Source organism: Echiichthys vipera (genome assembly GCF_963691815.1).
Source record: "Echiichthys vipera genome assembly, chromosome: 17".
Lineage (NCBI taxonomy): Eukaryota > Metazoa > Chordata > Actinopteri > Perciformes > Trachinidae > Echiichthys > Echiichthys vipera.
In genome coordinates, this window is record NC_139842.1 from 12,246,754 (window position 1) to 12,270,461 (window position 23,708).

The 23,708-nt window shown below is 40.4% G+C and overlaps 2 protein-coding genes across 2 annotated transcripts; one reads left to right on the forward strand and one right to left on the reverse strand.

Moving 5' to 3' along the window:
- Nucleotides 1–103: 103 nt before the first annotated feature.
- sdr42e2 (short chain dehydrogenase/reductase family 42E, member 2) lies at nucleotides 104–11,269 on the forward strand (the record flags this gene model as incomplete). The annotated part of the gene is made up of 11 exons (XM_083931567.1): nucleotides 104–535; nucleotides 1,936–2,031; nucleotides 3,049–3,106; nucleotides 3,886–4,004; nucleotides 4,210–4,285; nucleotides 5,143–5,225; nucleotides 6,652–6,789; nucleotides 7,462–7,527; nucleotides 8,252–8,315; nucleotides 8,437–8,510; nucleotides 11,021–11,269. The coding sequence occupies exons 1-11, from the start codon at nucleotides 107–109 to the stop codon at nucleotides 11,267–11,269; spliced, it is 1,452 nt and encodes a 483-aa protein (XP_083787693.1). The 5' UTR covers nucleotides 104–106.
- A 3,800-nt stretch (nucleotides 11,270–15,069) lies between these two features.
- cdr2a (cerebellar degeneration-related protein 2a) lies at nucleotides 15,070–23,348 on the reverse strand. Its single transcript, XM_083931892.1, has 7 exons — nucleotides 23,238–23,348; nucleotides 21,398–21,510; nucleotides 18,659–18,807; nucleotides 18,381–18,557; nucleotides 16,998–17,312; nucleotides 16,544–16,820; nucleotides 15,070–15,774 (listed from the first exon to the last, which is right to left on the reverse strand). The coding sequence occupies exons 1-7, from the start codon at nucleotides 23,314–23,316 to the stop codon at nucleotides 15,496–15,498; spliced, it is 1,389 nt and encodes a 462-aa protein (XP_083788018.1). The 5' UTR covers nucleotides 23,317–23,348; the 3' UTR covers nucleotides 15,070–15,495.
- Nucleotides 23,349–23,708: the final 360 nt, after the last annotated feature.

Below are 23,708 nucleotides of genomic sequence, written 5' to 3' on the forward strand. Positions count from 1 at the left end.
TTGGCCAGTCCTAATATGCAGTAGACTATTCTTTCCATGTCAAAAATGAATGCCACTAAAGCAATAAGTAAATTATATTTTCCCTCCTTTACCCATCAGGACTTCGATGGAGCTGTGCAGTCCCAACATGGGGGAGAGTGGAGGCTCTCTCTGCAGTCTGAAGCAGCTTCCTTGCCACAGTGTCCCCCTCTGTCGCCTGCAGACCAGTGGACACCACATGCGCAACCTTCCCCACCAGCCGTGGGTCAACCACCCAGCCCCGGCAGTCGCCTCCAGCCCGGCCGAGGCCATACGCCACAGGGTAAATGGAGCTATGGCGGCCAGCTTCAGCAGCCCGGAGTGTGCGGCCTCCAAACTGGGAGAGGAGGCAGCACTGGGAAGAAACGTCTCCACAGGGAAGGTGGTGGTGACAGGAGGAGGGGGATACTTTGGTTTCAGGCTTGGGAGAGAACTGGCCAGTCAGGGGATGTCGGTGATTCTTCTGGACATGAACCAGCCTCCCTGTGACATCCCTGATGGAGCGATCTTCTATCAGGTATGGGACAGTGGAGATGGAGCTGATCCTGTGAAGCAGTTATTTGTTTGAAATCCTGCTATTATACAATTTAAATATGTCTCAGTTGTTTTCAGTTTCTCCTGCATTTTACCCTGAATATGACAATTTAGTCCTAGACACAAGTGGCAATGATTGTTCAGCCATACAGTTGAGGTTACTTTGGATTTTTTTCTGGCATTTTGCTCCATAACATTGTCCCTTCGCTATTTCTTTCAAATGTTTAGCATAGACAATATTTGGACCTTCGCTGCACTGTGACAAGGAGCAGTCAATAACAAGACCTCATACCAAAGGCCCAATACGTCTTTCATCACAAAAATGCTTTACGATAGCATCTATTAATATAGATTCCTAGATTTGTTAGGTCATCAAAACGCCCTTGTTTTTTGTTGTCTCTCTCTGCGCATTAATTATCATGGTTATCATTTGTTTTAACCTGTGGAAATAAACTAGACCAACTCTAAGCTCATTCACTTTGTCTGTTCTCCGGTGCAGTCCTGCTAGCAGATGTCTTAGTTACATTGCTTTTGTATGGGTTCTACATTAAACAAAGGTTTTTTATAACTATGCAAAGACTTGAAAATCAACTCTCGCTCCTTGCTTCAGCCAGCTTAAGTGTTTCTCTGCTGTTAGTCTGCATGCTGGCTGGAAACAGACACAGGTGAGTGATCCGTCTCAGAGTGCCAGCTGCTGACTGGGTCAGACAGGGCGAGACATGATTCAGGTTTCACCTGCAAGCCTCATGGCACACTTACTTTAATTACAACTGTCCTTTAATAGAAGAGATATTAACTCACACATCTAAACCTACAAAGCTGCCAACTTCTCAAACTGCTTATGTTGAGAATACATATGTGTAGGGATGGGTATCATACTTGAATACTTAAAGGTATTGACAGAAATTAACCAGTATCAAGCAGGTTTGTAGCACAACATTCTAGATCCATTCTCTATGGGCACTCCCCACGGAAGCAACACTTCCTCAGACAAACGATACCTGTATACATTTTTTACCCAGATTTATAAAATAATGTGTATGTATTTGTATGATTTTGCTCGCAGCCAATCACCTCAAGCATTCTTCGATTTAATTCAACACATGATTGGCCCGCTACAGCAGCAGCTACGACCCATACAGTCTGTGTTGGCAGTTCAGTATGCTAAGATGTTTCCATGAAGTAGTAATAAAAGGTATTAAATTAAGCAATCTATTGGCGTCATTGGCACTTCACTTTGGCAAGAGGTTGAAACTGAAAAATAGTAAAGCGCTCTTTAAATGCAGTCCATTACCACAGTAAATGTGATAACATCAAAGGGAACTAACTGAGACAAGTGTCCCCAGAGTTGGTGTTCATTTTTTTCTTCCTTCTTTCTTACAGAGTGACATCCGGGACTATTCCTCCCTCTATAAGGTGTGTGAAGGAGTCGAGTGTATATTCCACACAGCGTCTTACGGCATGTCAGGACCAGAACAGGTGACTTCCTTTCATATCCTTTGTAGCGTCTTACCACCATTCAAACAAAGGTCAGAGGACCAGAGACTGTATGTAGATTAGGTCAGAGCCACAGCGAATTACAGAAGCATTGTATAACATCAGCACTTTTATTCGATTCCATATTGGTTGGTTTTCAACCAACACTTCTCCTATTATCCATATAAGGCCCTATATCATTGCTTTTGCAGCCAGTGTGTTCCTTCAACATCCTCCTTTCCTAGATTGCCTAATTCTTTTCTTTTCTCTGTGATCTCAAAACACCTGATGTTGTTTTCTACAAGGATTCAGTTCAAACAGAGTTCGTAACCTCTTTTCTCAGATACAGACTATACAGTATACCTTTTAATAACCTTTTTTTTTATAATCTATAGCGCCTACATTTCCAACAATGCAACTTGTACATAGATAATTCGTTCAGAGATTTAGATGTGTTAGACTAGTATTGGCTAATGTATCCTCGAACCTCGAATCTCAAGCAGAGATGAGAAGTGTGCTACAAAGGTCTCACTTCTTTCTTACTCACCAACCCCAGTTTTAATACATTTTCAACCGATGCTGCCTCAAGCGACATCGCTGGAGGAATTTTATCATATTAGATCCTGTAGATGGAGAAACACCTGTAAACGGACTGACTTTTGTCACTGACTTTGTTTTTATTACAAACAAGTAGAAATACGAAAACCAGGACAAGCGCCCCTGCTAGCCCTCAGTGCTCCACCAATGGAGAAATTAGTCTCTGCTTTGGTTTCTGGCTCCTTTGTTCGTGTATGAGAGAGCAAGTATCTGTGATGTGATGTGTCGTGAAGTGTGTACTGACAGGTTTTGTAATATCTGTCAGGAGCTGTCAACCATGATGACACAACAGTCCTGATTAGGATTTGCATTCTCATCAAGCCTGGGGTGGGCATAAGCTGTTTACAGCGCAGAAAAGAAAGACACTTTGGGTGAAAATAAAGGATGTATCATCCTAATTATTATTATTATTCTGTCTGCCAGCTGAGGAAAGAGCAGGTGGAGTCAGTCAATGTTGGAGGGACCATTAATGTCATAAACGGTAAGAATTCATGTACTAATGATCTTATTTTTCATATAGTCCCTCTGTAATTTGATGAGTTCTGAATATGATTTGAAATCTGTAGAGACTTTTAAATAATGATATTCTTCACTGTCATTTGAAAAGGAATTTGTCTATTGTGATTTTAAGATCTCCAATCAAATTAACGTTTGCTACAGAGTGCTGCAGGGATGACGCATATTTTTAGGCCGACCACAAAGACAAAAGGCAAATGGGATTTTTCAATCTGATTTTGGATAACGGCAGAAAATAAACTCTGTGGCAAACAGAAGTGTATGACATGTACATGTCTTGTTCATAATCCTCACAAATTAACTCCACTTTCATAAAAAGCTGATTAGGAACGACACCATGGCCTACATTGATTACAATGCCGCCAACACAACTAGCTGCAACTGTTCGACAACCTGTGAAGTCTCATTTAGCCACTTTGTTTACAAGCCTCAAAATTCTGGGTATTTACTGACATATTTCATATTGTTGAACAAAGTGTGAAAATCTCTTGTGTTGCCTTGTGTTAAGCACTTATTTAAGGCATCTAATCAAAAACCCATTGACTTGGAGACGAGGGAACCAGTAGTGCGGAAATGCTAATTCATTTAATCAAGGACTAATTCCTGCAGCACCTTATAGGGAAGCTTTATTTGATATTCTGAAGTCAGAAAAAGATTTATTTTCAATCTACACACCCCCATATACATCCTGTTAATGTTTGATGAAGTGACGTGTGTTTGATGTGTGTGATCTGCTCTTTTCAGTGTGTAAGGAGAGGAGCATCCCCAGGCTGGTGTACACCAGTACCATCAACGTGGTGTTTGGTGGGAAACCAATTCAGGAGGGGGATGAGGCTTCAGTGCCGTATGTGCCCCCCGACGTAGTGAGTGAAAATAAAGAATATATATATGTAATTATTGTTAATTTAATTAAAAACTGACTGCAGTGGTGAAATGTAACTAATTTTGTGGAGCTTGTACTTTACTTGACTGTTTCCATCTTGGAATGAAGAACCCAACAAAAGACCAACATTTTTAAATGTTATCAACAATAATATATTTTCAGAATGTTTCTATTGTTTTTTCCAGCACATCGACCACTACTCCAGAACCAAAGCGATTGCAGAGCAGACGGTCCTCTCTGCGAACGGATGCTCCCTGAAAGGTGTGAAATGAAAGTGCGATCGCTCAACTACTCTCAAAGAGTGCAATCACAGGAGATTGCCAACGTTGCTCTTGGTTTCTGTGTAAAAAATGTTTGTGTGAAAGAGAAACACAGAAGCAACTGAATGGTTGCTATGGAAACTCAGTGTGAAAGACCATACAACATCAGTGACACCAGTTTAGATTTAGAGCTGGATGTGACTATTGTAGGAATTCCTAATACATTTTTATAATTGGTGTAAAGTCCCTCTACATTCTTTACATGAACACGTGTGAATTGTCCCATTTCCTCCTTCAGGGTAACACCCCATCACTGAGCATCATTCAGTTAAACTTAGAGCTATGAGCCGTCCATTGCCTCCGCACCTCAGCAGTGGTGAAAAGTAACACAATACATTTACTCAAGTACTGCACTTAAGTTCAATCTTGAGGTACGTGTACAGGTAGATTTATTTGAAAAGTAGAGTTACTAGTTTACTTCTCAGACTAAGATTTTATGTAAAAAAAACAAAACATGATACATTATAAAATACAATGCATTGTTAAAAGAGTAAACAAGTGCTTTCCTATCTTTTTTGGCTTGTAACCACTTACAAAAAAATACGGATTTCCCCGTTTAAGTTTTTCAGACATTTGCACGGAAATAACGGCCCACAGAGCTATAATTATCCAATATTATCACATACACTTATGTATTTGATACACAGTGGTAAAAGAAACACAACAGCATTGGTGAGGAGTGCACTGATCGTTTGCAAAGTTTGCTCCTAATTTGGCTTTACCCATTACGTAGCATCATGTTTAAAAGATCACACATATGCATACGTTCAGTGAAGGTTTAAATCCTGTCTTGTGAAGGTGGAGGTCTGCTTCGGACCTGCGTCTTGCGGCCCTGCGGCATCTACGGACCAGGGGAGAGGAGGCACCTCCACAGGGTGATGGTGAGAGACTAACACGTGAAACATATTGCCATATGATAAAGATGATTTTTGTGTGTGAGTGTGTGTAAGCATTGGAAAAATATACAACTTGCAGTATCTGAAGTTTCCCTGGAGGAATGTGTTTCTGCCTGAAGAGTTTACATTATTGATAGAGCCCTCCGGGCCTCCGGTTACAGCCGCCTTTTCTTCCAGTTTGTCCTCTACGAGGCAGCAGTACGGTCTGCTGAAAGGCCGGATGGTTGCTTATATTCTGGGTTCACTGTCGCCCCAGGGGCCAAGATGCTGTGGTTGCCTTCGACCTTACCCACTAGTCTGGAGTTCATTTGACATGTTTTGACCCAAAGCTTACACATGTGCATCATTATGACACCAAATCACAAACACACAATAAGTTATGATATATAAACAAAAGGCTATTAGTGTCAGTTTATTACAGTGCTGTAAAAAACAGTTTGTTGATTTTTGCCAACTTTCAGCGCATTCATTTTTGTTTTTGTTTAGCACCATTTAAAGTGTCCGTACGCCACACGCATGGTATCCTTTTTTAGATAAAGATACCAGAAACCCAAAGTACACATGAAAAATGTATATAAAAATGTCAGGCAACAGTTCTGAGTTGTTAAAAAACACAAATACAGCAGGAAAGTGTAAGAAACAAAACTATGAAACAGTCTCTTTACATGTGAAGAAGTTTTATTCCAACTTGTTTTTGTGGCTTTTTTGTTGAAAGAAATTAAATATTGTTAATGTTTCAAAAAAGGTTTTAGTGTCTACAGACATGAAAAAATTTACATCAACACTTTCTCAGTTTTCTCTAAGTTACGTTACTCAAGGAGCTTACACACTACTTGTCACATTCACCCATTGACACGGACATGGCAGTGGACATCTACATACCATCTAATCTTACCATTCAAACCACATTCACACAGCCATGCAGACCGGGGGAACTGGGGAGCGAACCTCCGATCTCTCAAATGGAGGACGACCCACTCTGACACTGATCTACAGCCATGATGCATTCAGAGAAGTTCCATCATCCTAATTTGAGTCAGGTTGCTGTTTGGAAGCCACTTCCACAATACCTACCCTATATTTAGTCATTTTCTCCCCATTTTTACTTGACTTTGTTTGACTTTGACTTGTTTTTCCGATAATTTACCTCTCCTGTTAGAGAACGCGAATGAGTAAAAGGTTATCCATGTAATACTAAACCACAAAACATTGTCCCTCATCTCTCTTCCTCTCTCTCTCTCCCTCTCCCCCTCTCTCCCTCCCTCTTTCTCTCTCTCTCCCTCCCTCTCTCTCTCTCTCTCCCTTTCTCTCCCTCTCTCTCTCTCTCTCTCTTCCTCTCTCTCTCTCCCTCTCTCTCTGCCCCCCCCCCCTCTCTTGCTCCCCCCCCCCCCCCTCTCTCTCTCCCCCTCAGGTGAATGTGGAGCGCCGGTTGTTCAGTTTCAGGTTCGGTGACCCACGGGCCAGGATGAACTGGGTGCATGTGGATAACCTGGTGCTGGCCCACACGCTGGCAGCTGAGGCTCTCACGCTGCAGAGGAGCTGTGTCGCTGTAAGTCAGGACAAACAGACAACACCCAACAGATCCATGGGATTCGACTTATACAACCACGTAGAATAAATCAAAGCTCAAGATGATTTCATTTACGAACCCTTAAAGACGGGTACGACATGACAAGAGCCAAACCTTACTGATTTTTAGCATCAGTAACAGATTTATGACTTAAATATTGGTTATATTTGAAGATAATTAGCCCATCTCTCCTGCTATAGTCAACCTTTCTGTTCTGCACATTACAGTTAAGACCACAAATACATACAGTCAAATGTGTATGGTAGTGCTAACTGCTATTACCACTAGTTTTGTTAATTTAGTTTGTTTTTTTTTGCGAACATGGGAAAGGAATTACAACAAAAAAGAAATAATGAAAAGAAAAGAAAAAATTCAGAATAAAAACAGTTTAACATGTCCGAAAAGGAGTAGTAAGAACAATAAACTTATTTAATACTACCCCCTCTCTATTCTCAAACTTTATCACCTATTGCCCTCTATCTACTTCATAATATAAAGTTTGGACATTTTTAAGTAATATAGTGTCAATAACCCAGTGATTGACAGGACGTAGCTTGTCTCTGGCCCAATGTCAGCTTGGACTCCAACGGTTACAGATAATTGTTGAATGAATGAATAGTACAAAAATAAAGCGTTTTCTGTTCTTTGCAGAGTGGACAAGCCTATTTCATTAATGACGGAGTTTCAGTCAATCTGTTTGAGTGGTTGACACCTCTGGTGAGTTAAATGATAAAGCTTGTGTTTTTCTTATTTTCAACAAATCTCATGAAAACACAAAAACCACTGATGACTTGATCCTACTAAGAAGACTTGTCTATGAAGCCACAGCTTGATAATACTTATTCATGGTTTATGGAGGTTATGTTTTAGGCTTGGTTTGTCTGTTTGTCGGTTTGTTTGTCCGTCAGCACAGAAAAACTACTGATGACTTAGTTTAAGGACGCATTGAATTTTGGAGTGGATACACAAATTATTTTGGCAATTGTTGAAATAATAAAAAAACGAGTTCCCGACTGGGGAAATGATTAATTCAGATTAGTTCCCTTTGAGTTCCTCTGTGCCAGGGCTCCATTGTTGTCTGTTCTGATATGTTCCTTCATAATAACGAACATGGACACTAAAGTTTTTATCACTCAATCACACATCCCACAAAGTCCTGCTGCTGTAAACACTCAGTGTCCAGCTGTTTTAGATAAAAAATGACTGAACCTTTAAGGAATTAAGTTATATATTTGTGACCCATTTTTTAAATAGATTTGCATCCACAAATGGGCGTGAACGGGCTTTAGGCTGAGTGCTACGGACAGGAAAAGGAAACTAGAAAGTCGTTAATTTTTCATGGGATAAATAAAAAGGAAAATAGAATAGAATAACTCCGGCCTTGTCTTTTAAACTTTCAAAGATATTTATAATTAAAAATTTATTTCATGTTTGTTTTCAGTTTGAAAAGCTGGGCTACCACCAACCGTTGATAAACCTGCCTGTTTCACTTGTCTATTCTGCAGGTACCTCAACTCTCCTTCTTTAAAATATTTACTCCTGTTAGATATCCCTTATATTCTTTGTTTTTTATTTCAGTTATTTTTGCTAACTAACTGTCTGTTGCATATTTTCTTCTATTTTCAGCCATCCTGGTAGAATACTTGCATCTAGTTCTGAGACCTGTCATAGACGTGCCTCTCCTCTTTACCAGAAGTGAGGTAATTATTCTTTTTTAAAACGTGCGTGAGGTGCATTTTGGATCATGTGACACAGTGTTGAAAGTAACAACACTGTGGAGCACCTCCCTAATTGAAAGTTTGTGTCTCGTGTGTTGGAGATAGGTTACTTGCGCTCTCATGAGTAGATTCTTGTTTAAGTCTCCTGAAACAGTGACGACACACGTCATTAAGGCGGGTATTTTCCTATCTCCCCCTCCCTCGTCTGATGCTATCTCTTGTTCTTAAAATTGATGGAAAACCCAAGTGAGCGTTTAATAGTTCAAAATAATGAAATCCCCAAGTTCTCATAGGACAAATAGTTGCATTTTATTTCCATCTGCTGGTGTGTAACACTATTTAAAAAAGCACAAGCGTTACAATGTATCAGGAGGAGGGCAGTTTGCAGTAATTCTGGCTGGGGGACTCTACGATGCATCTTAAGGAGCCTCTGACGTGGCCTGTAAGGTCCTCATGAATGTGTGATGAGACAGAAACCAAAGCTGAGCCTGTGGGCCTGCACCTGGAGCTCATTCTGTCAGACAGCTGCTGGCCCGGGGATCGATGGTTGTCCTGTGAATAAAACATAAACCGCTGTGGGTCAGAAGAGGAAGTTCAAGATGAAGACTGCAGGAAGTGACCTCAGTACAGTGGATGTTGCTATGGTGAGTGGAGTCAGCTGGGCTCAAATGATCCTGCCAACTCTCAGGTTAAGCCATCGCGTGAGGAGTTTTTCCTCTCGCACATAAATTTCAGATCTTTAAACTCATTCGATATTTTTCTCGTTATCAACAAATCCAATATAAAGACAAAAAAACAACAATGAGCTGATCCTGCTAACAAGTATTGTCTGTGTAGCCAGAGCCACAGAGCTCCATTGTTGTCCAAAAAGTCATAAAAACCACTGTATTAAAAAATGGATGTTGCATCTCCGTCGAGGTCTGTTCTCTCATCTTGATCCAATCGTACTCGCCTACAGGAGTCGCCATCTTGTCAGACTTTGACTCTGCCTCATTACCATCCATCTTCAACCACTTGTCCCTATTGGGGTCGCGGGGGGCTGGAGCCAATCCCAGCTGACATTGGGCGTGAGGCGGGGTACACCCTGGACAGGACGCCAGTCTATCGCAGGGCACATAGAGAGTAACAGAGACAGACAACCATTCACACTCACATTCACACCTACGGACAATTCAGAGTCATCAATGAACCTGACACCTGCATGTGTTTGGACTGTGGGAGGAAGCCGGAGAACCCGGAGAAAACCCACGCAGACACGGGAAGAACATGGAAACTCTACACAGAACCTCTTGCTGTGAGGCGACAGTGCTAACCACCACATCACCGTGTCGCCCTCCACCTCATTTCCTCTTACCAAAAAAGTCCATTGATGTGATGTTGAGGGGAGGGAGATACGTCCGTCTGGCTGACGTATTCCTCCGAGGAGAAGTGAGGGCCAGAGGCTAGCTGTCACTCAAGAGGTTGCACCCCTAATTATTCATAAACTTTAACCTCCAATAAAATAAAAACTATCCTGGTACAAAAAAATTCACCCCCCTCAGTGTTGTCATGGAGATATAACCTAAACCACATCATTGAGGCAAGCCGTTGCACTGGGTGACATGTCCTTCAAAATAATGAACATGGGCGTTGTAGTTTATTTTGATTTCATCACACATTCTTCTGCTTTAAATATCTACCTACTAGAGCTCCAAATGTGTATTAATTCTGAAAATCCCCCAGCAAATGCATAAATTAGTCCTGTTAAAATAACATTTGCAAAAACTAGAGTGCCTAGCTATTTTAGGAAACTATTTATCCTATTTTAAAAATCAAACTTTATATGTATGACCTGTTTTTAAAGATTTGTGTCTTCCATAAGAATGTAGGGGTTTGAATTCCTTCCATCACTACCACATCAACAACATCCTAAACTACCTACTTTGTCCTGAGAAATTACTTTCTAACGCTGGCAGTAAACAGGCACAGGTACCAGAGGAAGATAAATATAGTCCGGATGACGGTCAGGTCAGACAGGACGAGCAGGACTCAGCGGTCTGTGGTTGCAGACAAAGTTTCCAACAATGATGACATACAGGTACATCAAGACACAACAACCTGGCATGAGTCATACGGAGGAGATGTTTTTTAAAAGGCAGTTTTACGTCATGACTGAAGAAAAACTGGCTCATGTGGGAGGAGGAAAAGATGGAGGATGAAAACAAGCTTTTTAGGAGCTCTTCTTCCCTCACTGGTGTCTGTTTAAACTCTTTCATCACTTCACTCGCAGACACCTTATCCCCCAACCGGTAAGAAGATTAAGTAACCGGAGGCATCCATCAGTCGCAGGCTATCAGAATATAAAACCGAGTTTGCCAACCCGGGGTTAATCTGAACCATTAGCCTGACATTATGACCTTTAGGTTGGTCTTTAGGCCTGGACTTCTCTGCAGCAGCTTTACGGGCTTCTAGAGATGAAACACATATACATTTAAAGTGTCTTTCCTCTGCAGGTGAGGAGCATAGCTGTGAGTCACACCTTTAAGATCGACAAGGCTCGTCGAGAGCTGGGTTACTGTCCCAAGTCCTACAGTCTGGCAGACTCTGTGGAGCAGTACCTGCAGTCCAGACGGCCTCACTCCAGCTCGGCTCTTTTCAGCCTCTCCTGGACCTCGCAGCTGCCTCAACAACTCCTCCTGCTGCTGCTGACAGGCCTCAGTCTGCTACTACTGATGCTATCCTGCATACTCTGTCAGAGCTGAATGATTTTCACTGGAAAGTACTGGATGGTTCAGTAGCACAATAAGCTATATCAAGTTTATTAGGAAATTAAATGCCCATGTAAATTTGCCCTACAAATAAGTCCTCAGAATGTCAGGGTACATGGCCTAATCATCTTTTTTTGCACCATGATGTTGCTTTATGTGTGTCTGATTTCCAAATGATGAAACTAGACTGCCGAAAAGTATTAAACCTGAGTTGTGTGAATGTTACTGATTTCTTTACAGTTTGAAGTTACTTCATTAAAATTAATAAAATATCAAACTTTCTACTACAAATATTTAAAGATAAAGATAAAGATTAGCTGCGATTTACAAATCTTTGGGGTTTAATCAGTGTTTAATTAGTAATTTTGTACACTTTTAGAAATAAAAACATTACGAAACGAATGCCTACAACAAGTGCTTTGATTTATAGGTTCCTTCTTTCCTCTTCTTAAATGAAAAGCATAATCTTTAGTTGACAATCCAGATCTATGTTATCCAACATACCATGTCACATTTATGGACTTAGCTGGTATATGTATGCACTTAAAGACTGCCACAAGAGTGCGCCCTTGTACTGCCAAAGATTTTTTTCCAGTGACGGGTAGTGGTAATCCGTAGCAGCCAAGGGAGCAATACAGGGGCATTGTACACTGCGTGTTCTGAGACCTCACGTAGCTTTATATTCAATTGTCGGCTGAGCCATTTAGTGCTGATGTATTTTGTGCTCTTTCAGAAAAAGATTGCTGGCAGCGGTGGGATTCGAACCCACGCCATCGAAATGACTGGAGCCTAAATCCAGCGCCTTAGACCACTCGGCCACGCTACCATAGCTTCAATTGAGAGCGGAATACAACTATATCATAACAGCAACATCACTAACTTTGCTTAAGTGCGTCAGAGCTATGGTCAGACAAATACTGACAGATACATTTTACGGAGAAAAAGCCCTTTTGAAGAATTATCTGTCGGCACTCTTATTACAGCTGTTTTATAATTGTTGATTTAAGAGAGTTTTTCCTGCGTTAGTTCAGGCTGTACTGCTAACCAAGCTGGACTCTTTGTGTATGTCTATTCCTTATGATTTGATCATTTTGTGAATCCAGTTTGTTTCCTTGTAAATGTACATATTAGTTATTACAATATGTTTGGGCTGACTCTTGACCAGCGGCGGAAGAAGTACTCCAAAACCAGGTAAAAGTCCTGCATTCAAAAAGTAAGAGTACAAAAGTATTAGCATTAAAATGAACTTTAAGAACAAGAAAGTAAAAGCACTCATTATGCAGAATGCCCCTTTTCAGAGTAATATATTATCAGATTTTTATTATTCATAGACAAATGTTAATTTTTAATTTATACACGTTTTTGATGCAACTAATAAAAGTAGGGCTATAGTTTCATTTACTTTATATACCGCTGTGTAGCCTCATCTATAAGAGTAAATGTTATTTCATGTGTTGATAATATATTTTTTTAATAATCTGAATCTCTAAAGTAACTAGTAACTGAAGTTACCAAATAAATGTGGGGTAAAAAGTAGTAGTGGCGTAGGAGTATAAAGTAGTATAAAATAGAAGTAAAAGACCTAAAAAATTGTACTCAAGTGCAGTACTTGAGTAAATGTACTTAGTTTCTTTCCACTACTGCTCTTGAAACTTTGTAAGATTTCTGTGTGTACACTTACCGTCTTGCCAAGCCCTGTCCCCTTTAAGCAAACTGGAATGCAATCCCCTTGTTTGGAGGTTTATTGGATTTGAAGCATGGTGAGGAAATCTCAGTTATGCAAACCTAACCTAATTATGAAAAGAGACAAAGCCCCATTAATTGTTTGCTGGACGGTGAACACAGAGTGAACACGCTGGGGGATGGAGGTCTTGGTGAGGAGTCCTCTGGGTTTCTGTAGGAGAGAAAATGCTTCACTGCTTTTGAGTGTTTTTGGTTTGATTGTTTCTCCAACACTGGAGGGAGGAAAGGTTGAAACATCTACCAGGTTGCTTTCTCTTTTGCTACAATGTCCACAATTCAGTTGTTAAGATGAATGCACTGTTGATGCCAAAGGTGGTATTTTTTAGACATTAGGGCTGTTTTTGCACTGCATTCTGGGCCCTGGGCTAACAGTTCAGCTTGAGCACAAACTTTAACCTCCGATAAAATAAAAACTAGCCTGGTATAAAAAAATGCACCCCCCTCAGTGTTGTCATGGAGATATAACCTAGACATACAGACTAAAATGTTTAAAAATAAATAGGTTTAATCATGCTGTGAAAACGCTAATTAACATGGGGGTCAATGAGAAATTGCTCTATTATCAAACATGCCCATAGTGGCCACTCAGTGAACTGCAATATTTGGCACTTCTTTATTGGATCAACCAGGAAATCACTGTGGTCCGGGCTTTTTAAAAACACATCATTGAGTACCTACCTACCTACCTACCTATTGGCAAAATTACATCAAATATTTCATAATCACTCATGTCCACCATATGCGGTTGCAATAGCACAAAGCGTTCAGGTCATATGACATTTTTGACATTATTCGGCAACAGCTTTTGAGCAGAATTCAAAGGTCCAGCGATAACAGAACTATATGGAACATCAGAAAATCAACACTTCTGACACTTTACAGTTACAGGCCAAAATGTAATGTTCGTGTTAAAGTGACACCATCGGACCAAACATCATTGGGCCCACTTGCCCCAGAATATGTTGATTTGCAGGGGATAACCCTGAACACTGGAGGCTTACCCTGCATGGCCATAAACCTCTTCGCTAAAGTCGCGGTTAGTCCTCTTGAAATATGATTGTGTCAGTGTGAATGCTTTCTGAGCCCCACACTAACAGCTCCCTTAGCCTGGGGCTAAGTGTGGTGTGAAAAGCCCTGAAAGGACACAGTGAAAACTCTACAAGCTCTGGCGTCAATGTTTTTAATAATTAGTAAGAAGAGTTTCACAGCTTCAAAACAGCATATCACCAAATGTCTTAGTTTACTGTATTTTAATATCAGTATTGTCATAAGAACCTTCTTTCACATGATCAACACAGATCAAGTGAAAGTAAAATGAAAACATCATATGACACCAAATATAAACTGTTATTGAAGTCTTTTTCCTAGTTTCCGGTAACCTGATCAACACAATTTCAGCTCTGTATGAAGAGCAGGAAATGTCCAAGCCAGAAGAAATATTCCAACAATTTTAGGCGAAAGGAACATTTCTTTTGTTTTTCTTCATTTCCCTTTTGTTTTTTTCAATCGACTGTGCCAGACAGAATATTTACAACCACAAAATAAGCCCCTCAGTGTACGATTAGCTGAACAATCTGCGCCGAATATTTAACAAGAAAGAAAATAAATATGATTTCATTTTCATAAATGTCAAAAAGAATAAATAAAAAGTGTGATTCAGTCATAAAAAGTGCAGAGCTGTTCTGTGTCCTGGAGACACTCGTCAGAAGCCGTACAGTCATGATAACAGAAAGCACAAACCAGTAAGAACAGTTTTCCAGTGTCCATTAATATTTCTCTGTGACATGCCAACGGCCCTCAACTGGTCAACCAACTATGGCCAACTTACAAAAACCAACTTGTGTTAGCTGTTAAGCTAATCATCATAAACTCCTGAGTCTTTAGTTATTGCATAGCTACAGTTTTCATCCTATTACAACATTCCAACATTTCTGTTTACATAAGTCAAACATGAATCTACATCTCCAACGTAAAGAACAAACAATATTCTACTGTATGTGTGCATTTCGCTTTCAAGCAACACATGCTTAACATTAGGCTTAACAGGGTTAACGTTACATAAACGCTGAATACTGTTGAAGGTGGATAAAATACTACACACTGAAACCACTTTTTAATGCGCTGAGGATTTGATATTATATATTAATCAAACTATAAATATCTCCCCATGCAATCGTTATTTACCATCTATCATTTTTTGTACTTTTGGATCGATTCTTAGTTCAAATCACACAGCTGCTCCATATAACAAGTTTTATGACACTCAATTTTTGATAAGGACGAATAAAAAGGGAACAGGGCTGGCTAACATAAGCATAGGTGTCTCAAAATGACAGGAGATAAGAGGAGAGCAGCACGTCAAAGATATTGCAAATGCATCCGCACCCTCAGGATATTTTTAACCTCCAAGTTTCTCCTTTGTCAAAAACTTTGACAGACACAAACGAGTGAAAGTCCCAGGATATGGAATAATACAATCATCTTGCAGAGGCCCCTGCACCACTGTCCGACCTCGACTGGACTCGACTGTTGTCGCTGAGGTCCTCTTTGGTCTTTTGGATACACGTGAAGATCTCCTTGAAGAGAGCCTTGTACTCGGGCTGTTGGCCATCCTCAAGTACCACTTTCAGATCAGACAGAGCTGCTGAGGACCGGCGGCGGCTGGCTCCTTTACAGGGACTGTTGGATGTCTGGATGGCTTTATGGCTGGGCCCATCTGCCTGCTGGCACCGCCGCAATAACTCGTCATATTTCACCTAAAACAAACAAAATATTTTATGGAAGTGCACACTACTGTTTGCGGTCTACATTGCCAGTCAAGGAAAGCATTGTTAGAAAAAATATTAAAGGTCCCATATTATTATTATAAGTTTATACTTATTATTATTTTGGGTTTCTAGAACACTCTTTAATGTTGATATATGAATAAATAAACAAAAAGGAATTTATCAAAATGACTATTGCAATTTTTTCACTGCTCTCTTTTACACATTCATACCTGGAAGCTGCCCAATACAACCACAGTCTGATCTGCTGGCCACTGAGCCACAGAGGAACAAACGAGTGAAAGTCCCAGGATTATGAATAATCCAGTAATCTAACCCCATCAAACAATAATACAGTCATTAAACTGCATCTGCCCCACTCCTGCAAAAGCCCCAATCTGCTCTGATTGGTCAGACTTTCCATTCCTTTCCCTTCCATCATTGCAGCCGGGGAATGACTGCAGCAGCACTTTCTACCTATAGTGAGTATAGTTGTGACATCACAGTCCTGACGGCTCGTTTGAAGGCACAGTTTGTGAATACGGGCTGTGTGCTTTTCTCTGTGTTTTGATACTCTTCACAAATAGCACCTCGACCTGCTTTATAGTAAAAAGACATGGAAATATAAAATAATAATAAAAAAAATATGGGACCTTTAAGATTGAAATTTTGCTAAAAACCCTCTCATTGACAAAGAAAACATTTTTTTCTGGATATTTATCATGCATAAATTGTAGCGGACGTGCTATAAATACGCCACCTGCAGTGCACTGTACTGAGCATCCACCTCGTTGAGCAGAGAGATGCCCCTCTGTTTCACCGCCTCTGTTCGCCTTATACAAAGCTGCTCGTGACCACGCCGAATTTCTTCTGGGTCCGTTGCTTTCAAAACGCTGTCACTGTTACTCCTCTGCCGGATGTATCTCCTCTGCTCCTCATCTTTTTCTACCTTCTCCTTTACCTCATCCTGCCCTGGTCTTTCTTCTGAGGCAAAGAATACTGTATCAGGCAACACCAGCTGGTCTGGTCTTCTGACACTGGTGAAGGTGGAGGGGACAGAAAGTCGTAAGTCTCAAGTATTTTGAGAAATGACACCTGGTATAGGTCTGTACTTGTACTCTATGTCAAATGTTGTATCACTAAGTCTCAGTCATAAAAACGTAGCCAAAGTAAATCAAAAGTTTGAACCTAGTTTGTATAAAAGTCAGGCCTACCTGTTGGCACAGTCAGCGCGCCACAGAAGTCGCAGCTGCTCCACTTCGGCCTCCAGCTCCTTTTGCCTGACTCGGCAGCCGGCCAGCAGGTCCAGCTGCTGCTCCAGGCCTCTGTTCTCCCTGGATGTGAACTCTATCTCATGCTCTGCAGCTTCCCTGCGGCTTCGCTCCACAGCTATCTGGGTCTGAAGGGTCTGGACGGAGCGCTGGAGAGCCGTGTTCTCCTCCTCTGGGTCTTGGCGTCTGTCTCGGTTATAGAAAGAGCCCTGCGGTGACCAGTGTCCATGCACATGCAGACCATCGTGGGCTGGATGCCTGAGCCAGGACAGGGAAATGTCAGTCAAAGTCTGGAAAAAGCACTTTCAGAATAAAACCAACTGAGGTTACAATACATATATACACACATAGTTGCATTTAAATGTACAAAGAGGTGTAGCTAAGCGTTTCTTTGCCCATGGTGACTTTCAGGTAACTTAGATGTCGCCTTCTCTTCTTGTTGGAGGTTTAACAGACTCCTCAGGACTGAAAACACTAATTATCCTCCTCCACGGTTTTTATTTGGGGTATAAAGTCTTTTAATTTTTCCTTTTAATCTTGTTAAGGAGAATTTTATTAGTGTCAGGTCTCTGTCAAGGAAACTAAATGCGATGATACTGTTAATGCAATTATAATGCAGAAGTTTAAACAGCATTTGAAATTTTGGTCATAATTATTATAGAACATACTAAACACATAACATGCTATTTACTAGACCACTTCATTTTTTCCACTACTGAAACGAACCTACGTCCTTCTGGGCTGGCATGATACATTTTCTGTATTCATGAACATAGGAGGCGTACTTCACCAAATTTTTTGACAATTGCTTTGTTGACCCTAAAATAGTTACACTTCTGCTATCCAACCAGTGGCATGTAACTTAGCGAGCTAAGGTGACAGTTGTGTGTATGAATTAGTACACTGCTGACAACACAAGAGGATTAACTTCTTCCTCCCCCTTCTTTGGATTATGTTTCGATAGGGAGGTCTGGTCTGGCTCTGGGTGACCTGTAGATGTCCAGTCAGCATACAAGGGGCTGAGGCAGCAGGGTGAGAGATAATCAGACAACAGACGGGAGCTCTTACTATTCAGATGAACTACCCTCCATTTCTCTGACTTGTGCAAAGGTGCAGGAAAGACAAGCATCTAATTACATTGGCTTGGGTAGAACAGGCAGATATGTTCTGCTCTAGGTTTTTAGTAAATCTCTGTTAAAGTTCCCACTGTCTGGATCTAACATGCATTTTACCCTCCAAAAATAGTCCCTCTATCTCATCCTGTGGTTCTGCTATTAGCACTGTACATGTGCAATGACAAAACACACAAAAACAGGCATGAAATACCTGTCATGGTGTAAGTCATACAGCTCTTTGAGACAGGACACACTCTGTGCTCCCAGGTTGCGTCGCTGCTCTGCCAGCTCTCTTTTGTTTCGCTCTGCCTGCGCGGTCTTTAACTCCTCCACTTGAGTCTGCAGGTCCTCCATGTAGGTCTGAAGTCCTTCAATGGTCTCTGTTAGACTGAAGACAAGAAAGGAGAAAGAAGAACGTAGCTCTGTGTTATGTTTAATAATGCAAAATAGCATTTAAAAGTCAAATTTACTGATAACGTGTAGAGGGACCTGCGGATCTTCTGCTGGGCCAGGCGACTGTCCTGCACTAGTCTCTGGTTGCCTTGCTCCAGATCTCTGGCGGCCACGTCTAGCTGCTCATACACTTTGGCGTGCTGGTCGTTCATTTGACGCAGTAGGTCCACCTGCTTTGTCAGGTACTAGTGAACAAGAGAGGGAAATGACAAAGATTTAGTTTGATTCACGTTTTTGAGTTTTGTTTTTACTGTATTTTAAATAAATGGCGTGTGCATAAATCAATTAGTCTGCAAAAGTCAGGTAAAACTGTTGCATTCACCATCTTTTTCAAACTTATTCAATTTGCAATATTGGGACAAAAAAAGACATTTGAAGATGTTACCTTGGGCCCTGGAAAATTGTGTTGAACGTATAGGAGATACCAAGTGCCGATCACATACCAGTGCGTTAAAACTAAAGCCTAGCACACTGTAGACATCACTGTTTTACTGGTGGGATCCAGTGTAAAATATAACCTAATTGCTGACATTTTGCTACATATGACTAACGTTACACTCTCCGCTTGCACCACACGTGTTGTTGATTGTCTGTGAAACGTAAATGAGCAATCATCACGTGATAAAATGCCAAAAAATCTATTCTTCTTTGCTGCTCTAAAACAGAAGTTGTCAGTGGCAGCACAGCACAACTTGCTGTGTAGGCTAAAGCCTGGGGAAATGTGTGAAAATGAACTGAACTTTAAAGTGTGGAACTACTTTAAAGTTCATTTTAATAAGTTGTGTGATATTGGATCGGTGCGTAGACTGCATTTTTTTAAAGTACTGGAGGCATTTCCGTATCCGGACAACTCTAAACTGATCTCGAAAGTAATTGATAGCTGTAGCTCTAAACGTGGGTTTATATATTTCTTTATGATTCACATTCATAAGGGGAGCAAAGAGCTGGTGTTTAAAGGGAAATTTAAATGACTCTTAACTTTGTGGCAGGGAAATATAACATGGCTCTGTGAGTCATATTACATGGTGGTCAAGAAGGATGGTTCTGCAATAGCACGCACGCACGCACACATGCACACGCACACGCACACGCACACGCACACTAGTGTAGTGGGTAGTGGGCCCTGAATGAGGATGAGGGTCAGGGAGACGTATAGGGATTACCATATCAACCTCAATAAGCCCTGAAGCCACCGTCCCTCTAACTGCCCTAAACAAATTAAGGCTCTTATCTTCGTCGGCCTGCTGAACACTGTGTCCTCAAATAGATCAGCCTGTCTGCCCATGCCAAAATTAAATGTCTGAGCACTGAAACATAAAGCCTAATTATGTTTATTTATAACTTTTGCCTGAAAACTCACACAGGAAAACCTATGATTTGTATTCACATAAAAGCATAACACATTAAAGCCAGAGAGTTTGATTGATTTATCGATTAAGGGAATATATGAATAACAAATACATACTTTTTTAGCAGCAGCAAAACCTTAATTAAGATATCGATTACTACAAGTAAAAGGTGATAGCTGGCATAATATGGAATATAGTATGATTATATCATAGTGACGTTAGTTTGGCTACGGTATACAGTGATTTTTATCATAATTTGTGATGAAATGATAACATGGTTTATAGTATAATATACTGTATAACATAATCAGGGTTCCTACACCTTTTCAAAAGTCAAATTCAAGCACTTTTCAAACATTTCAAGGCGCCTTTTCATGCTTTTCCTGCACATTACAGCTGTGGTAAATTACATATTTGTATAAACTACATACAGTGTATTCAGTGTATTATTATTGCGCTTGCTCATAACAATAAATTAGATTTTATTGTGCTATACACAACCAAAAATACGTTTCGAGACAGCTTTCAACAGAGGGGGTACAAATTAAAGGAAACCAGCGTTGCGTGTTTGTAAATAGACTTGCCGTTAGAGCTGCAACGATTAGTCGACTAATAGCTAAACAGAAATATAATCACCAATTATTTTGATAATCTGTTAATCGTCAAACGTCATAGTTCATGCAAAAATGTCAGAAAATGCTGAGTTCAGTCTCTCAGATATGGAGATTTTCTCTTTTGTTTTACATCATATATGCCATATATTATATATGCCCATAAAACACAACATGTCAAGCACTTTTTAAGCACTTTATTCAAAATCTAAGCACTTCTCAAACCTTGAAAACACCACACTAAAATTAAAGTGTTTTCAAGAATTTCCAGCACCTGTACTAACCCTGCATCATTTATTATCAAAAAAATAATTTATTTAAATGCTGATGCAAGACTGAAAAATCTATAATTTTGAAATGTGTTGGTGACTGAAGGGCCATTGAAACATGTACATTATGAGAATAACTGTACTGTGTGTGTAGTGTGTTTCGCTTTACAAGGTTTTTGTTTGATGTTTTAATTTAATTCTTTTTGTCATAATGATGCATCATTATGTTTTGTATAAATGTATGCATGTGTCGCACCCCAGGAAGAATAGCGTCAGTGTTTGCTGCAGATAATGGGATCCTGATAAACTAACCTAACTAAATTAGGTAGATGAACATCCTGCCAAGAGGGAACCATATTCAAAGTTTAGACAAATTCACAATGACACTTTTCTCAGTGAATCTCCCATTGAAGGATAAAATGTGTGTAAACACATGCTTTGCATGGTGAAAGTGGATATGCCTGGCTTATACACTGTCCTCAGAAGAGTTTAGTGCAGCTGGAGCCCAAAGAACTGTGATTAATATCTTCCTTAAACATTTATCACCTCTATCTCCTGCAGCTGCTCCTGGTTGGTGGAGTACATCTGCTGCAGGGCCTGCTCCAGCTCATGGTTCCTGTCGAGGAGGGTTTTCCCCAGCTCCGCCGCCAAGTGCAGATCTGTCAAAACAAGAGGGAAATATGTAAACACAAGATACAAGATAGTTTCAATGCCCAAACGCAGGCAACACACTTCATTGTCTCACACTAGGAGTCATCTGGTGAATCACAGAGTAATCTAAGGCATACCTTGGGAACTTCTTTCTCCCATTAAACTCTCTTACAGTCGGGTTCTCGTCCATGCAATGAAACCAAACATGTTTCACACAATAAGCAGCGTGGTGGTGATTTTTTTTTTTACTCAAACGTGTCACGTGGCAAACAAATAATAACCTTGAGGCCTACTCTGAAGTCCTTAAGAGTTGATGCGGAGAAGGAGGATGCCGCACAACTGTTAGGTCTACAAACAGTAAATCGGTTTTATTCAGCTCCACTGTGGAATGCAACAGGAAGTCTTTCCTTCCTGCTGACATCGCTCCGCAGAACGAGCGGCCTCTGTAGAAACTGAGGCTCTTATGTCCATGTGGCCGAAGACTTTTTTAACTCAGACATTTACTTGTACATTTGTCACTTTAATTTTAATAGTAATAATCCACCAGGGCTGCACCTATAAGAATTATTTGATTAATCAGCCCCAGTTTATTTCATATATCCCAAACAGAAGGATGAAACCTCACACTAACCAACTTATTTTTTTTTTATATAATGAACTTATCCAGAGTCAGTTATTACATACAGTATATGGCGGTCGGCACGCCCCCAGTTGGAAGAAGCAAGGAGTAATTTTACCTTGTAGAACTTCGAGGTAACATTTTTTATCTATGGAGTCTGGTGGCTTTGATGAGAGCATAGAACAGCTTCAGTTCCTCCTGCGTAAACTTAAAACAGGACTGTCTGATGGCAAGGAAAAGCTGTGAAATATCCTAGATATAGTTTATAGTATAGTTGTTGTTAATATTTACAATACATGTTCATCGTTCTCTCTTATACCTCGGCCCATATCTCTTTATAATCTCATATTCCTGAATTATATATACAATATAAAGTTGGAATCATTTAGTTTTCAGACATTTTCCTCTTTTTATTTTATGTATATGAGGTTGAATTTTCACTGTGATGTTTGGAAAAGATTGATCAATGAAGTTTTAGAAATATATACACTTTATCAAGAATAAATCACATTTCATGAGAAAGGGTAATATTTTATTCCAACTTTATGGACAACAGTGTATAATAGCCTACTTTATTCAATATAATATACAGTGTGCAATCCAAGACCTTGCCATACAGATAATATAACCATGCACAGTACTCTACTGCTTATCAATAATGGTCATATGTATTTCTTAATTCCAGTGACTTCCCAGCTCTAACTGCTCTAGTGGTTCCTGTGCAAGTACTCCATTACTATATCTTTTTTCTTTATCTCAAACCCAACTTTGAGGACTTGTCAGCAGCACAAACAGCATGCACGACCAGCAAAAACATCAGAAAATAACCAGCACAAGACCTGTGACAGCCTCGGGAAAGCAGCTTTCACCGCATGACTAGTGTGATGATTTAAGTCACAAGAGTAGACGATATAGACCTCAATCTCATTTCATCTGTGAGCTCATTTGTTAAGGATGCGTCTTCATTACCAGTGATGAGAAGCGTGTTAATGAACAAGCTTGTATCCCATCTAGAGGTGATAATAACTCATGTTTGTGCCGTCTGTGGAGTAACACATGAGCCCACACACTCAGACACAGTTTTAGGGTGCGACCACAGAGCCGAGCAGCTCTTACCGTGTTCAAGGTCCTGCGGGTCGTACCAAGTCTCTCCATTCTTGTCAAACTCTTCCTCCAAAATCACGTCAGTTAACATCTTCGAGTCTGTCAGCGGCTCCACCTGACACAAACCCGCCACACAGGTGTCTAAGTAACGGCTTCAAGCTGTCCGCCCTCCACCACCGTGTGTGGACAAATGTCAACTACATCCTCCAGTCAGAGAGAGTGTGAGCGTGTGTGTGTGTGTGTGTGAGAGAGAGGCGTTAAGTCTGTTGTCTACAGCAACGTGGCAAATACGCGTTATTACCCCAGCAACCGACAGGTGGCAGGTCTAATGGTTATCTACCACAGCTGATGGAAAGAGGCTGGGACACAAAAAAACAAGACAAAAAAAACTGTGCTAAATGCTGAAATAAATAAGTAAATGTGTAAATAAATAAAATAAAAATAATAAATAAATAAATGTATACATAAGTAAATGCTGAAATA

What these genes read in the sequence shown, in the direction of transcription:
- cdr2a (XM_083931892.1), bottom strand. Translation starts at nt 23,316, where the DNA reads ATGTTAACTGACGTGATTTTGGAGGAAGAGTTTGACAAGAATGGAGAG. An exon ending in CCCGCAGGACCTTGAACACG is followed by an intron (nt 21,511 to 23,237) that starts GTAAGAGCTGCT and finishes TTGTTTTGACAG; the next exon opens with ATCTGCACTTGGCGGCGGAG. An exon ending in CGCGCTGACTGTGCCAACAG is followed by an intron (nt 16,821 to 16,997) that starts GTAGGCCTGACT and finishes CACCTTCACCAG; the next exon opens with TGTCAGAAGACCAGACCAGC.